Below are 17,534 nucleotides of genomic sequence, written 5' to 3'. Positions count from 1 at the left end.
ATGAGGCAGGACATTGTTGTTTTTCGGCTTCCTTTGGTCTGCTTGAGCATCATGGGATCGTAAAGGCCGCTGCCGTTTGACTTCTTAAGCATCTGTAACGTCACTGGGAAGGAGACGAGACGCGGTCGCACGAGAGGCCAGGAGAGAGATCGAAACAAATGAAAAGAGGTGTTAAGAGCGAAGAGGAAAAAAGAGATGGTTGTAAAAAGGTGAGCTGTCGACTGAGAGCAACCCCAAGGATGAGTATTGACAGCAGGGCACAGAAAGGAGAGTAATACGATTAGCTGGTTGGATGGTATTGAATAGCAATCATAGATAACCTGATCCTCTTCCTCTACCTTCCTCCAAGCATCCTTCACTTCCAAAATGTGATCTTCCTGAGCTCCGGATTTCCACAAACAGCTCAATACTATTAAATAATATTGAGTAATGAAGGTTTTAATTCAGATGCTTGTTAAATCCATGTGTGCGCTTTCGCCGTTTCCTCGTCTTTATTGGAGTTTATTACGTGGAAAGTTAATAGGTGTGTTTGTGTGTCATGTTTGTTAGGTGTGTAGTCGCGTCTTGTTCCCATCCCTTCATGCTTTTCGTCTCATTGGCAGCGATCAAAGGCCGTGACCTTGTTTGGGTCGGTTGCGTTCACTCAACCAGCGTACAAGGCTGGCTGCTAATGTCCCGGAAATCCTCAACACATACACAAAATAAACCTTCGCTGTGTGTGCGTGTGCATGAATTTGAGGCCGTATATTGTGTTTATTTCATTTACTATAATTCGCGGCTCTAAACATAAAATCTGTATTCATTCGTCTGGTTGTCGTTCTTCTTCTTGTTTTTTCCATTATCTCCCCACCACGTATCACGCCTCTTTCTACCTCCTAACATCCCTTTTATGTTCTTGTCATTCACACCACAGAGCTCAGGCTTCTCCTCTCAACATTTTCTTCCTCAGGCTAGAAAACGGCCGCCGCATAAACATAAAAGCTACAGACGATTAAAGTCATCGGTCCAGATATAATGTTTAAGATTGGAGGTCTATCAATGCTGGAATAAATTCCTGGATCCTGTCATGTATCAAATAACTGGTATTAGCATGTAAATGTGACACCCCAGATAAACACTTGCACGTTGTAGCCAATCAGCCAGCGGTTCCCACATATTTTTTGCCAGAAACCATGTTTGGATGCAGATCAACCATAAAGTGATTTTCCCTCCAGAGACGCTTTCATTTCAATACAATTGGAGGCATAAAGAGGGAGAGTATCCAGTATATAATAAATTGCTACCCCACATACCCAAATATACATCCTGGGATAAGAGGAAAATACCCTGGCTTGTTTGCACCATTTATGGACTTTAGGACTATGTGGTTAGACTTACTAAAAAAAAGATGAACATACTTGATGATCGGTGACCTTAAGGTGAAACTCTATACTTGGGCTCACTGGACTCACACCACAGGCGATATGCTAACTGAATGTGGCTCTAGCAGAACTGTCTTAAACCAAATCACAGAAGCTCTTGTGAAGTGGAATGGATCGGTTTGAACTGGGGCACATGACGCTATCGCTGTATAAGAAAACGGATCAACATTGGGCAACACAGTCCTGCGAGACGGGAGTCTGGCCTTTTCCCAGGTGTGTTCACAAGTTATTTCAGCCCTGCAGCTGCAAACTCAGATCAGATACAGACGTCTAAATGTAGGTTGCTAGCTCGGAGGTTGTTGTTCCTGTAGTGAAGGGGTTTTGAGAACATTAACACGAGGTTGGCTGAAGGGCAGCAAGGGGAGGGTCATCGGCACATGGTCGGATATCAGGCTTGTTCCCAGCACTGTTCTTCTGCTGAGCTCGACCACTAAAACCACGACTGTCAACCTCATGGTGCCACTGAAGGAAAAGCGCCAATTACATTAGGAAATACCGTCTGAGAACCATTAATGTCACAATGCATTCAGTAGATGTTGAGTTATGTCACTAGATAAGTGTGAATTTTGACCTGCTGCTGGTGCTGGAGGAAAAGTCCACCAATGTCAGAAGGATTCAACCTCTGAGGATCACGAATGTCTGAGCCAAGCAGCCAGTCCAGGGCTTATGGCCAAAAAACTGTTATAAATCTGATCTTGTGACCCCTTTAGTGGGGTCTATGGGTTGGAAAGCACTCCTCCAAACATACTGAAAGTTCAAAAATCTTCACATTAAAATATTTTCACATGCATTTAGGGCCCAAACCGTGTTTCATGCTTTACTGTAATGCTGAAATCCTGCACAGAGATAGAAGACATGTTAGAGAAGCAAATATGTTTAGAGTCTTTATGATATACATCTTATTTAAGTGCTGGTGACATATCGCAGTGAAAGCATTCTGCCTCGTTGGCCATCACTGGGAAAAGCGAAATGTCTGAAGGTGAAACTTCAGGATCAAACCACAAACCCAAGCCTCCATTGATTTACAGGGGGCTCTGCTCTCATCTCTCTCTGTAATAGCTCTAGTAATACCCACTTGTGAAGCAGATGGCTTCTAAATTTTTAACATACAACCGTGTTGCTTTTTCCTCTTTTGTGGTCTCTATTTGCGGGGGTTAATGATTTAATGAGCGAGACCTTCTGAGAAACAGAAACATATTCAAAAATGGAGCTGGAATTCGCTCCTCTGGTGTGCAGTTATTTCCCTTAATTGTTTCCTGAACTTTGCCCTGGAGGTTTCCCCTGACCCGGCATATCCTGATGGGGCTCAATGACAGACGTGAATTTGGGAAGATGGAAGAGTCTTAAGTTGTGTGCATGTGTGTTTGTGTGTGGTTGGTGTTGGTGCAGTCCAGGTGCCAGTCAAGCCAAATGTACCTCATTTACTCCTGACACACACTCCTCCATCACCTCCACACTTGAAGCCTGGACGTATTCAGACTATTCCTGAAGTATTCAAGCGAAATTGTTCCCACAGGCTGAATGTGACGGTGTATAATGGGTTCTCGACGAGTTCACAGGCGCCCACATTAATGTCTTGAATAAGATCTGAAGACTAGAGGCCTTGGTTGCTAAAACAAGGACTTGTGATTCATGAAGATTTAACTTACACGGTAGCTCAGAAGTCCATCTTCCAGTTCCTCCGGAGGGCTCCAGAGGCTTTCTTAGACTTCACTTAAAACTTTAAAGCAAAAACTTTTAAGTCTCAAATCTCTTTTGGTCAACAAGACTTGATATTTTGCTCGAGTCCAATGTAAATCACAAAACTTGACTGGTTTAAAGGGTTCAGTATGCTTCAAACCATCTAGATCATAAAAAGTATCATTTGAACATAACGTTTATACCGGTTCTCAATGGTCACACTTAAAGGTGAGTTAAAACCATTTGGACAGTCTTGGTATGGTGTTGCACTCTAATTGTATACACAAAAACAGAGAACTTTGATTGTGGAAAGTTAAAACAAGTATCAGAGACGAAACAACCCAAAAACGAAAAGTCGAAAAGGTGTCGTGGATGATCTGACAAGCACTTTAGACTTCACTCTTAAGATTTCATACTTGAAAACAAAAACATTGAAGTTTAAACTTGAGGTTATATCCCAGAAGAATAAAAAAATAAAGAATGACAGGCCACCTTTCTAATTTATGAGACTTTTACTTTGAAAGCACCGAACTGAGTCATGCAGAAAAAACAATTAAAAAAAAGGTTCAAATCGTGTCATTTTAATGGTTGGAATTCAGAGACCTGAAGGATTAATTTGCTCATAAAGACTTGTGAGTCCTGGACTTGCCCTCAAAGACTCGACTTGGCCGAGACTTGATCCAGAAGACCTGGAAACAACTCTGTAAAAAGACTTGATTGAAATGAGACGAGCCCCAAAACTCTTGTGGTGGAAAATTATGGTATAAATGTGACATAGACACAACACGAGCCTAAAGGAAGGAAAAAAGTCTTACTCTTACACCTCTCTCTCTCTCTCTAAACCTCTCAATAACTTGCATCACACAGCCAAGACCTGGTGCAGCTGTTCCTGTACTGTACTCTCTGCTTTAGCCTAAAAACTCTTGTGGAATCAGTGTCACTGTGAGGCCATGATGCCGACTTTTTTATGGGCTGGAAAGGGTAGAAAAGTTCAGTCTTCCTGCTGAGGAGCACTGGTGGACACTCTACCGTGCACCAGACATCAACCCCCAGGGGGGGACGTCATGGTATCAGAGCATGAAGGGAATTGAGACGATGGATGATTCTTTTACACCAGGTCTAAATCATCCCTTCTCCATCCATGTTCCCAGCATCTGCCCATCTCTCTGCCTGGTTCTTTTTCCCCACCTGGAAAAATAGCAGGCAGTGAAACGTGATACAGGGCGACGGGTGGGGGGTCGCGCCGGTTGCTGCTCCGTCCCACTAATGGAGATGGATGCAGGCTAAGAATTGTCTGCCGAACAGCCTCCATGACAGAGAGAAACAGAGAGAGGAGATCCATTTCTCCTCTTTCCTCCCCGGGCTGCAGAACTACTTTAATGAGAGGGGGGTGAGCTGAGCTGAGCACTCAGGACTTGATTTGAGAGGAGGGATGAAGTACTGCAGAGAGAATGGGATGGCAGGCGGAAAAGAGAGAAAATGAGTGTCGGGAGAATGGAGGAATGACATGTTGACAAGGGAGGAAGATAGATGATAAGAAAGCAGGGAGAGGAGATTGGAGGAGTAATGATATTGGAAGAGGTAAAATGCAAAGAGAGAAAGCCCAGAGATGAGCAGTGACAGAGATAAATAGACCGTGATTGCCTACAAATCATTCCTTTGCTATTCTAGTCCTCCAGTAAGTCCATCCTGCAAATGTCACCGTCCCTCCCCATGTATCCCCACAGCTGAGATTTCTCTTGTCTTTTATCACAAAATTTTTGGGAGCTTTAGGGCTGAACATCAGGGCTATCTGTCAAAGGGAAACAACCCTGCTGATGATTGGATGCAGGAAGAGACAGCAGGAGGAGAGAGATCTTTAAAGCTGAACAGCGATGTTTTTATCATCAACAGCTGCTGTGATAGTCACATGAGCAGCAGAGTAGCCTATATAGACACGACTTTTTTCACTCCATTGTGGGCGTTTTTAGGGAACTATGTGGTGGATAAACGTACATTCTCAGAAATGGCGGATAGTTAATATAGTGATTTACAGCAGAACAGCTTCAGGCCTAGTCCACAGATACACGGTTATTTATCCTTTCTTTCTCAAAAACAGTCCCGTTCACACAAACACGTAAAAAATAAAATCTCTGTCCAAATGAAAACGCAAAAACACAATTGAAGCACTTTCAAGAACACGCCAAACCAACAGGCGGCAGTATAACCCAACTCTAAAGCCTTGTTCATCAGAAGCCTGAAAAAAAGCTAGTACAGGGAGGCTACAATGGTGCATCGATCGCTCTGTTGCACATTCAGATGCTTGTAACTTTACCTTTATGTCTGCACCCAAATATTCGACAATTTGGATACTGTTTTCATTTCAACTCTTACTGCATTTTGCTTTCATTTACATTTGTGCTAATTATACACAGTCACAATGTGTTTAGTATGTGTGTGTAGTAATATTTTTTAGCATCCTTAACGTTTCAGCAAGTTTTTCTTTTATTGGTAAAAATGTGTTTGCACACCTTTCTCTCACTCAGAGAGCAGCTAAACAAAACTCAAACTGCAAAATCCAAACTCCTAAACAACAGTGAGTCAGGCGTATAAAGCATCACAATGCAGGTGAATTGTTTGGTAGCATCCATACATGATATCTGGTTATCCTAACATTTTTCAGCAGTTATCTCCCACTTCCTAATGCAGCTTTAATAAAAGGGAAACACGGTGATGTTGTTTGGGAGGAAAGAACACATCAGATCTGAGCAGAGATACAACTTCACAAGTCTGGATCAGGAACCTGGATCAAACAACTTTAGCTTCCTCATAAAAACGTGGTCATCCCTCCATCCATTCCATACATTCTTATTTTGCCTTGACAGCAGAGGACATCCACAGTGTTTACTCTGCCTCTGCAGTTTAAGTGTCTCTGTGTGTGACTCACTTGAAAGCTCTGGATAAATTCAGGAGAAAGAAAAAGGCTGTCACAGAAGCTGCAACAGACTGTCACCGGAAGAAAATGCTCAGCTGGATTGACTTTCCTGTTTTTGTCCACCACAGAGTGGTTGTCTGTAAACTGGTAGAAGCAGACACGTGGACTCTCCTGCACAACATGAACAAGGTTAATTTCAACCGTTCAAGGCTTTAATGTTTGTGCAGGGAGCTGCCAAGCTGCAGGGCGTCATTTGATAGGAAAAGTGAGTGATTTATCAGCCAAACAAACCAGCACGCCCCTTTATCTCATCGTCAGTTACATCCTAAAGGAATATGTCATCGTCAAAACATCGTTTTTGTCGCATGCCTCGAAGACATGGAGAAAAGACTAGATGAATTGAAGGAATAGGGATGGTGTTTAACAACAGCAAAACTATCAAAACATCTGTTTACATCGGCGCAGGATAATCCAGGCTTCACTTATCAAGTCTTGTGCTTTGTACTACTATTTTTCTCCTGCTTCTGCCTGAAATGGGCCGTTCTGCATTATTCATCTTATATTTTTTTATTTTGAATGCAATACTTTTTTTTACTTGTGGTAAGTCAGATCCTTTACAAAAGTAAAAGTAGAAATGCCAGTCTAAAAATAGTCCATTACAAGTTAAAAGTCCTGATTTCAAAATCTTACTTAAGTAAACGTACAGAAGTATCATCAGCAAATGTACTTTTATACTGTAAAAGTGCTCATTCAGTGTTATATTAGTGTGAGATAAATGTAGTGCAGTTAAAAGTACAATAGGCTCTTTCCTGCTGAGATGGAGTGGAGTAGAAGTATGCCTTTAAAGTAAAGTACCTTGAATTTGTACTTGAGTTCAGTACTTGAGTAAATCTACTTAGTTGCACCTTCTTCCAAAACTCCAGCAGTGTGAGGCGGTCTCATAATAACTGACTGTTATACAACAGCTCTCCCTTGTGGACAAATATCATAACACAACTGTTGTTTTGACTTTATATTTTACATCTTGCTCAGAAAAAAACACAAATTAATTTGGACTTTGTAAGAAGACTTTGCTCAGTTTTTTTCATCCTGTTTCATTTTCTCTCTGAGTTCCTGTATGACCTCCCAGCTGTTCTCCAGGCTCTTCCTCAGCTCGCTTAGATCCCTCCTGATCTCCTCAAGGAGCTCCAGCTTTGAAAGTTTCCTGTCAATGGATGAGAGCACTTCCTCCTGCCCGGCCTCCGCCTCCTCCTCCTCTGCGGTGGTGGCAGACTCAGGTTCCTGAAATGACCCAATGGTTTGCGCCCAAATCATCTCAAAGTAGGAGTCAATGAAGGCTTCCAGCTCCTCCAGGCTGCTGTCGTCCCACTGGTCGATCAGCGCCTGCAGACCTCCAGACTCAGTGAGCCTCCTGAGAGTCCGCTCTCTCAGTGCAGGGTGGCAAAGGGAACGCACACTGAAGCAGTTCTCCTCCACAAGCCTCCTACGTTGTGTTTGAGGTAAAACCAGAAGCATTGTTGGATGTCTGGATGGGAACAGACGGCGTTCACCGTTCAGTCTCAGGGGAAGATCATCAGAAGGGAAACAAACAGGCAGATTTATGGTCCACCTCAGTGCTTCTCTACAAGGGAGCATGGTGGATAAACAGGACATGAAGCTGTCTCTGTCCAGGATGTCGAGTCCGGTCCGTCCTCCTCTTCTTCCTGCTGGCGGCGACACGATCTGCCCACCATCACCTGGGCATCCTGCGCAGCTGAGTGATGTCGAAGAGGAGGGATTGGCTGATTCAGTCGCTGTAAATAATAATAATAGGATTTGTTGCGAGCCATAAAAAATACCATCCAACTCCTTAACAACCGTCTCCAACAGCGTTAAGATATAAATCACCTTATCTCCACCGTTTAAACCATAGACCAGTTTTTAATTGATCCCTCCCCGCGTTACACCTGATAACACCTTTTTATAGATTTACTGTATGTGTTGTTTAGTACATTTCTCTGTTTCACTCAGTACCTGATAACACAGGGGAAAAAAGTAGATTTTGTGTAATAGAAATATAATTCAGTTTTCCAAAAGTTATTAGAAGTATACTTTTACCTTTTGTGCTTAATTTAAAGTATATTTTACATATACTTTTTAAAAGTGTACTTCAAAAGACAGTCAAATTTACTGTTAACGTCTTTTTTTATTTAAACAAAGATACCATTATTTCATATTTTATTGAAAAGTGACATCCTGCCACAGTACACATCTTTGTCAAAACTCTTCAATCAACTGATCGATTAGTCGACAAATTCTTATGTGTGTCCCGAATGTCTCATTTTGTTAAATGCCTGTTGCCTTGACTCTTCTTATTTCTCTTCCTTGACTCCTCCGCGCATATATATATATATATATATATATATATATATATATATATATATATATATATATATATATATATCTCAGGTGGGAGGGACTAAGATGTGAGGAGAGGAGGTGAGGAAAGGACTCAAGGATGTACACACAGCTGGAATGAACCTTCGTCTCAGGTAGGTGTCCCTTCATTCTGCCTGCTTGCCCTGTTTGAGTCCTCCTCCCTTTGTGAAATGTTTCATTTCTAAGTTTCTCATTTCTATCCTCCTAATTGTCTCATGACCCCCATGGGTCCTATCTCCAGTTCTAAAAGAAGTGCTCTAAAGAAACTATGTAATTAGAAAACTGACAGATTAAGCTGTCTCAACCTGTTGGAGAAACAAACATCAGGTTTACTTACAGTTTTGGGACATCGCGCCTCGTGAAGAAACACCATTCCACACGTGATCACCTCTCTGAAGAAGATCCAACCTTTCTCCAACCAGCATCCTGTCAATCAATTCGATGAGCTCGTGAACCTGTGCTCCGTCTCCGCGGTGTTTGTTGTCCAGGACGTGATATCTGTTCCCGCACTTCTCAACGAGCCTCTGCAGCGGCTCTCCTTCACTCTCGATGCGCTGCTCGATGCTCGTGTCGCCCAGCCAATCGCCGTAGCTGAACAGGACCGCAGCCCTACTCCACATCTGGACTCCTCCTCCTGCCTCCAGCTGTTTCTCCATCACCTCCACGTGGGTTTCTCTGAACGAGGAGCTTACGTTGACAACCAGGAGGATGGCGCAGGATGCCATGAGGAGGTCAGAGGACACGGTGAAGCAGCCCGGCGTGTCCAGCACTGCCACCGCCTTGCCGTGGATTTCAGCACATTTTTCGAAGCAGGAAGTGGTCGGGGTTTCTGCGTGGAAGCACTCTCTGCTCAGGATGGTGTCTCCGCATGAGCTCTTGCCTGTTTTCCTGCCACCAACGAGCACTATTCTCAGCTCTGGAAGAGGGTTGAGCTTCTCTGGGAAACAAACAAACAACATCTCATCACTTTAATTAAACAGTGTTTATTAATTACGTTGTTTATAGCTTCTTAATGTATCTAACTCACCCAGTTGAGACGTCGCCATCTGCCTTTGTTTCTCCTTCCTCATCAGTCTCTCCTTGGCTCTCTCCTCCTCTCTCCTCCTCTCCTCCTGCAGCTGTTGCATCACTCCCCTCTCTATTTCAAAATGCTGGCCAGCGCCGCAGCCAGCCAACATTTCCTCAATCTTCCCAATCAGCTCTCTGACTTGAAACCCATCCCCTTTAGTTTTGTTGTTCAGGACGTGGTACCTGTTGTCGCACCTGTCAACGAGCCACTGCAGAGGCTCTCCCTCGCTCTCGATGCACTGCTCAGTGGTCGTGCCTCCCAGCCAGTCCCCGAAGCTGAACAGCACGATGACTCGGCTCCAGATGTGCTCGCCGAGCAGCTGTAGGTGCTCCTGCGCTGCCCTCCTGTAGGTTTCGGTGAAGGCTCTGTCCACACGGATCACCAGCAGGAAGACGTGAGGTCCCGGAGGGCAGAGAGAAAAACTGAGCAACAGCTCCCTCCGGTCAAAGACGGGACTCTCTTCACAGAAGTAGTTCATCCACCAGCCCGGCGTGTCCACCACCGTCACCTGTCTCCCAAACATCGCTCCTTTTCCCACCACACACTGGGCTGTTCTCCTCACTCGCTGGCTGCTCTCTCTGCTCAGGATTGTGTTCAGAGTGGAGGTTTTCCCAGAACCCTTTGCTCCCAACAACACAATACGGATATCAGTAACAGGCTGCAACCTCTCTGAAAGAATGAAAGTTGAATTAAACTTTTTGCAGACGTCTGTTTAATCCATTTCCAGGTAGCACTGATTTAATCATTTGCAGGTAAAGAAACAGCGCAGTTATAGTTGAACATTTAGGGATATTAGTCACTTCCTTGTTGAGAGTTAGACGAGAAGGTCGATGCCATGAAGCAAGTTAGCTTAGCATAAATACTAAAATAGCTAGCCTGGCTCTGTCTAAAAGTGACACAATTTACCTACCAGCACCTCTAAAAACTCCCTCATTAACCTGTCATATCATGTTTGTTTATTCTGTACAAAACCTAACTTGTCAATTTGAATTAGAAGATGCCTCTGGACGCCACTGGATGGACCAACAACCAATCACAGCAAACGTTGCTTGCTCAGTAAAAAAGCATTAGCGACCAGGCAAGAAACTTTCTCAAATTGCAGCCAAACAGTACACTACTAAAATGTGTATCTGAAAACTTTTTATGCCAAAAAATAATCAATACAGAAACAGAATATTGTGTCTTATTTGATCGTGCCGTCTAGTACGACAGTTTGATCATTGATCATAGAGAGCATAGATCCAGGACAGCCAGAAATCTGTCTGTATGGGAGAGGGGCCAGAAAGCCAGAAATCTTTGATTTCAAAGATGATGATGAACTCACCTCTCATGCGAGATCTGTGTTTCTTCATCCTCACAAATCTTTGCTGAGCCCTCTCCTCCACTCTCCTCTTCTCTGCGATCGCCTGTAAAACGCTTTCCTGAATTTCAAACGCTCTGTTTCCATTTCCTGCCACAAGTTTCTGTATCTTCTCCAGCAGCTCTGTGACTTCAGTGTCATTGCTCGAGGTAACGCTGTGACACCTCTGGCTGCACCTCTCGCTGAGCCAGCGGAGGGTCTTCCCCCCCCTCTGTACGAGCTCTTCGGCTCCTGTGTGTGCAGATCTGTCGGCAGAGACGAAGACGACCATGCAGTGAGGCCACACCGTCTCTCCCAGCAGCGCCACATGCTCCTCCACGGCCCTCCGACGCTTCTCCGAGAAGCCTGAGCTCGCCTTGATTATGATGAGGAATGCATGTGAGCCTGGTGAGCACAGAGACACGCTGCTTCTAATCTCCCTCTTCACCAGCTCAGACGTGTCCTGAGCGCTGAAGTCACACCACCAGCCGGGGGTGTCCACCACCGTGAGCCACCGTCCCGCCACCACACCCAGTCTCCGGGAGCACGAGGTCCTCTCTTTGGTGACAAACTCCTCTTTGCCGAGGATTAAGTTCCCCACAGAGCTCTTTCCAGAGTTTCTGCCACCAAGAAGGATAATATTTAACTGTGATGTGCACCAGCTGCCTCCTGATGAACAAAAAGAAGAACACAGAAAGAGTTCATAAAGAAGAAAAGAAGAAGAAGAAGAATTAGTTTATTTATCCCGCAACGGGGGAAATTTAATTTTTTCACTCTTATTATTAATCATGTTACACACACACAGGCCCGAAATACACACATGCACAGACAGGACCTATATACATGTAATTAAGGAGAGATGTCAGAGCGAGGGGGCTGTCAGTGACCGGCGCCCCGAGCAGTTGGGGGTTCGGTGCCTTGCTCAACAGCACCGAACGCAGTGCCCAGGAGATGAACTGGCACCTCTCCAGCCACCAATCCACGCTCCATACATGGTCCACACAGGGACTTGAACCCGTGACCCTGCAGTTCCCAGCCAAGTCACCTATGGACTGAGCTACTGCCACCCCAATATTAAAGCTACTTGCGCTGAAATCAAATTTATCTGAAATAACTACAAAGTAGGGAATTTCTGTGAGCGTGTCCGTCATATCTCATGTAATTCACATATCTTGAGAACCTTTCAGCCTATAAAGGTCAACCTTGGCGGGTGTATTGCTGGGGTCCAGTGGCGGTGCAATTTGGCCAGATGGTGGCGCTTTACTTAAGAACTTTACCTTTGGCCTTTCACTTTTGATCCTTAAGTCTCAAAAACAAAATCCTAGACTCTGTGGGTCCAATCCAGCGATCCATATAAGCCACACCCATTTACATCTAGACCATCTCCAATAAAATAAATTAATTATAAGCTAATCAATGAAATTACAATGCACACACAATAACAGGGTAAGAGTAAGAGATGGAAAGAGCCCAAATGTGGCAAGAGATTATGAATAAAATATAACATTTAAAATACGACACTGATAAAGACTCCATAACTATTGCAAAGTAGGAAGTCGTTTAAAGTAAAAAGTCAAGATTGTGGATGTAATATTATGTTAGAGACAAGAATTAAAACTTACTTGCTGACAGCTCGCTGGTGGCCATCTCACATTCTCTAAAACCAGGCAGAGTTTAAAACAAACACCATTTATTCATATTTTACGTCTGTGTCTCCGTGTCCTTTCTGAAAAATGTGGACAAAACTTCCTGTTGAAGGAGCGATACTGTTGCAGGGGTTTGTGTTTTATGCATTTATGAGTCTGAAGGTTGTCTGTAATGAGTAATCAGACGCATGCAGTGGAGCCACACCTCTCCGCTGCAGGTCGACAGTCCAGAAAAATAAAGTGTGAGAATAAAGAATGTGTGCAAACTGATCAGACGGGCCGGCTCTGTGGCCGGCATGAAACTGGACTCGCTGGTGACAGTGGCAAAATGTGTACCCCAAAATAAATCATTTAAAAAAATCTTTGTTGCATTAGTGATATTTAAATCTTACTGCTACAGTCAGACCTTTCAAAAAGGAAAAGACAATGTGCACATGTTTGGATCTTTTATCTTACATTTATTATTATTTTATATGATTTTATTATTAGGCTGACTTATACTGATAGTTACTGCATAGCCTCTTAATTACTCAAAATACTGGAAACCACTTTTAAAAGTCAGTATTGAGCCGTGTTTACTGTTAACACACTATTTTTACATTGTAGTATTGTTGCCTTAAACATGACAGTTTGTCTGAGGCACATTTGTAAAAGTTGCTGTTTGTTTTAGTGGGAAACTATTGCTCCCATGTTTACCTAACTGAGCTGGAACAGTTGTGTTTAACAAACACTAACCATCTGCTTCATTTCAAAGCTTCATAATGTAAAATTATATTTTCATGGTTTTAATAAACCATGTCATCTGTGGTCATGTGATTATTTAAACACAGCTTTATTCAGATATATGCACCATGTGAGCACAATATAATTGAAATGAGAACAGTCGTAAAACTAGATTTTGACACTCACATGATGCTTTACTTGAGTTGTTTAAATGCCGTCATAAATTTACAACACAATTTCCAAAATCAATTGACATGCAGTGAAACCACATGAACCCCCTGGGCTCTGGGGCACCGGGGCAGTTTGGCCATGTTGCATGGCTGATGATTCAGCCTTGTCGAAGAGAACAGAGGCGGTTCAGGCTGTAGGAAACAAGGAGGAGGCCGTAAACATGTCTGTCATTGTGTTATTACTCATGTGTGGAATGGGACTCAGTGCATTTACTCTGAATACTTCTACCACCCCAGTCAATGTTTGTGCTTTTGTAAAATTAGACAATAAAACAATATTGATAGTGAATAGTCTAACCATACATATCTGGACACTCATCTTCTTCTTTTTTGTGCAATAACTTTATCCACCACTTAAGTGCAATATTTTAATCTTACTGCTCATTTCTGTCATATACAGTCATACATATTTTATCTATATTTAACCTATCTGATTTCATTTTCCGTGAATTTAGTTTTACCTGTATTCTTACATCTACCTCAAAAATATTTGACTAAGAGTTTATTGTTTACTGTTTTTTTTAAAACACTTTCTGTATTTATTTAGCTTAGAGTTTATTGGTTATCATACTGTATTTTTATACCTCCCTTGTGTTTTTGTAAGCTGCTGGAAATTCAATTTCCTTGCGGGAGTCATCCCAAAGGGATCAATAAAGAGAAGTCTAAGTCTAAGACTAAGTCTAAGTCTAATAAAACAGTTGTAACATTGTGATCCCTGCACATTTTGTTCATTTTGTAGAGACCCTTGCCTCGTTATCACGAGAAAACAGAGGAATTAAAATGTATGTAATGTATGACCCTTTAGGGCTTCTGTAATTTTCTACACAAGTTCTTTTTTCTTTTTTTTTACAAATAAAAACAGAAGAAAACAATATACATGACTTACATCACAAACCGGGGCCAACCAGAGAAACAAATATGCTTCTTGAAAACAAAGGGAGGAGAAAAAAAATAATGAATAGTTAAAACTTTTTAAAAAAACTAGCAATAAGGATAATAATAATAATAATGCCCTAAAGTTCTTAATGAAATGAACAACAACAAGGTTATAGTACAAACAACTTTTCATTTGTCAAGTATTTAATTCATAATTTGAGTATACAAAATAAGCTTTACCATGACTATATTTATTATTAATATCATTATTAATACAATGTTTATTTTTTAAGTTGTATTCTTTTAATTTTAGTTTATTAATTATTATCATTTACTTCCTGATTGTGATGACGTCTCCTGACAGGAAGGAGCCAGGCTGTTGCCTAGCAATGGGATTCCATTGGAAAGGAGTCTCGAGTAACTGCACCTCCGCTGCTGAACTTAACAAACATCCTTAGCTAACATTACATTTGAGCCATTAGGGCCTACATTTACACGGCTTTTTCTTTTACACCGTAGCCTGAACGAAGTTGCCTCACTTTAGGTCCCTGCGTGACTTATTTCAGCTGACTTGACTGGTGCTTCTCGGTTAAAACCCCGCCCCGCCGCCCGGCTCTGTGACACAAAACCAGCGAACACCCACCGGGCTCCTGCATAGCTTCGCACCGCAGACTCCGCTGCAGGAACACAACGACCGCTACTACAATGGGGGTGACAATTAGAGTTGAATACTGGTAGTTACACATTTTATTATACTCACTGTCATTTCGTGGAAGTGTTTCTTTAGCAAAGCCTGCGTGTGTTTGTGTCGTAAACCCCACTCTCAGGGCGACTGTTGTCGCTACAGATTAGCTGTTAGCATCGTTAGCTCACGGCTAAACGTGTGTTGTCTTTCCTCCTCTTGCAGCGGTAAATGAGGGTACCTTCCCCGCTATGAGGAGCTCGCCCGTACCGTCAAGGGCGAGTTCCCCGAGGCGGATGTGTCAGGCTTCGTGGGAAGACAAGGTAAGTGAACGCTTAACACTGTTGTTTGTGTCTGATCTTTATCGTGTTATCCGAGGCAAAGATCATATCGTAAAAGCATGAAGGGTAGTGTTAATTAATTTCTTTTTTATTCTCCCGCAGGCAGCTTCGAGATCGAAATCAACGGGCAGCTGATCTTCTCCAAGCTTGAGACAGCGGGGTTTCCTTATGAGGATGATGTGAGTAAAGCTGATTAACATGGAAATCACTGTGTGCTGAAATCTATCTGTCTGTCTGTCTGTCTGTCTGTGTGTGTGTGTGTGTGTGTGTGTGTGTGTGTGTGTGTGTGTGTGTGTGTGTGTGTGTGTGTGTGTGTGTGTGTGTGTGTGTGTGTGTGTGTGTGTGTGTGTGTGTGTGTGTGTGTGTGTGTGTGTGTGTGTGTGTGTGTGTGTGTGTGTCTCTCTGCATGGCTGCATTTCAGTGGGAAATGTAACTTTTACACCATTATATTAATTTGACACGGCATTTTAACACCTACATCTATTTGGCAGCTGTTACATATTTTTTTTGCTAGAGTTTATAAAAGAAAAAATATATTGGAAACTATTTGGATTATTATTTTACGTCCATTTTTTAATACAGTCCATGGTCTCACTGCACAGCGCTGGGTTGTGTAAAAGGGAAAAAGGTTGAGGTCCCTCCAGTCTATGGTTCCCTCATAATGTCGAGGAATCAATCGATCACCCCTACAGCAATTTTTGTGTTCTTGTTGTGGGCGGCCTGTCACACTCTCTGATTTACGTTTGTCTCTCCTGCCTCAGATCTTGAATGCAGTCCAGGATTCCCATGATGGCAAAGCTGTGCAGAAGATCACCAACAGCCGTGCGCCGTCATGCGTCCTCATGTAAACCCCTCCCTCAGTGCTGCAGCATCACGACAGGCCAGTGGGACTGTATACAGAACACCAGCTCTGGGTTATGTGCTAAAAATGGGTTCAAATGAAACCTTACTTTATACAAACCCAGCAGAGATGCACAACCGCTAGCTGCTGTCTTTGATGCAGGTCATGAAACATCTTGCTCCCCCTCTCTGCTCTCATTGTGGCGCTCCGGGCTGTTAATGATTACTATAGCCTAAAAGGTCAAAGGTTATAGTATGATGAATCCATTCCTGAACGTTCCCTACTATAGGAGCTGAGACGGGGAGAAGATGTCACATAAAGGTTGAAGGGACTTCTGCAGAATCATTGCCTGGCATTCTCCTACTGCCCAACTGTTTTTGTTTACCGATCTCAGAATCACAAATGCAATTACACATTTTTGTTGAATGCAACGAGACACCGCCTCTGTGTTTCTGCACAGCTCTGTTGAATAATCTGTTACTAAAACTTTTTCTAAGATTTGGTAACTATTTCCGATTACTGTATACGTTTTTTAATAGTCAAGCAGCTTCATTTAAATTGTGGCTGTTAATGCAAAGTTAAGCTTCTTTCTTTATGCAATATTTTTCTTTTTTTAATAAGCTTCTGTGTAATTTAACCTGGTCAGGTCCTCGAGCGTTCGTCAGATGAGCTTCTGAAGACCACCTCCCACTGGTCTGTCAGCTCACACTCGATTTAGATGTCAGCTCATTTTCCACTAATCCTCTGGCATTGTTTGCTCGGACGTCAAACCTGTAGATTTAATAAAGGTAATGGTTCTTTAAATATTGTTGTTTGTGACTTTTTCATAACCTCACAATGTCTTTTCTTCAGATATATACGGAATATTACACACAGGACTAAACATGTGAAGCTCTTTTAAACTACGTATGTGTTATCTGTATATATATAGTTATTATCGACCCATAGGTCACTGAACATACATATATCCACAGTAGCTGTGTGACTCTGATAAAATGACAAAATGTTGCTTGCCCAGTGAATAAAGCAGCAGAGCCAAATCTGACTGTGAATAAAAAACATAAACAATAAAGAGAACTGAGCTGAAATTGAGTCCCAATAAAGTCTACATTGATTTACTCATCTACCAAAATCCATTTTAATATTTTTAAGTGCCTCACAGCAAATATATATCAATACAATTAATTCAGATTACTTAGTTTTGCACTTTTCCGTGTCTGCGTGGGTTTTCTCCGGTTTCCTCCCACAGTCCAAAGACATGGATGTGTTAGGTTAATCGATGACCAGTAGGTGTGAATGGTTGTCTGTCTCTGTTCGTCTCTATGTGCCCTGCGATAGACTGGTGTCCTGACCA

The 17,534-nt window shown here is 42.6% G+C and overlaps 2 protein-coding genes across 2 annotated transcripts; one reads left to right on the top strand and one right to left on the bottom strand.

The window, feature by feature from the left end:
* Positions 1 to 7,089: 7,089 nt before the first annotated feature.
* Positions 7,090 to 13,003, bottom strand: LOC310959822 (uncharacterized protein; the record flags this gene model as incomplete). The annotated part of the gene is made up of 6 exons (XM_083931279.1): positions 7,090 to 7,540; positions 8,767 to 9,370; positions 9,461 to 10,171; positions 10,827 to 11,510; positions 12,464 to 12,498; positions 12,999 to 13,003. The coding sequence occupies 6 exons, from the start codon at positions 13,001 to 13,003 to the stop codon at positions 7,090 to 7,092; spliced, it is 2,490 nt and encodes an 829-aa protein (XP_083787405.1).
* Positions 13,004 to 14,788: 1,785 nt separating this feature from the next.
* LOC310959265 (migration and invasion enhancer 1-like) lies at positions 14,789 to 16,984 on the top strand. Its single transcript, XM_083930556.1, has 4 exons — positions 14,789 to 15,050; positions 15,224 to 15,321; positions 15,442 to 15,518; positions 16,101 to 16,984. Exons 1-4 carry the CDS (start codon positions 15,022 to 15,024, stop codon positions 16,185 to 16,187), a joined length of 291 nt encoding a protein of 96 aa, XP_083786682.1. The 5' UTR covers positions 14,789 to 15,021; the 3' UTR covers positions 16,188 to 16,984.
* The last annotated feature ends 550 nt before the right edge of the window (positions 16,985 to 17,534 follow it).

This window comes from Echiichthys vipera, assembly GCF_963691815.1.
Source record: "Echiichthys vipera genome assembly, chromosome: 17".
Lineage (NCBI taxonomy): Eukaryota > Metazoa > Chordata > Actinopteri > Perciformes > Trachinidae > Echiichthys > Echiichthys vipera.
Note: the sequence above shows the minus strand (reverse complement) of the source record. Positions and strands in the feature narration are given on the sequence as shown.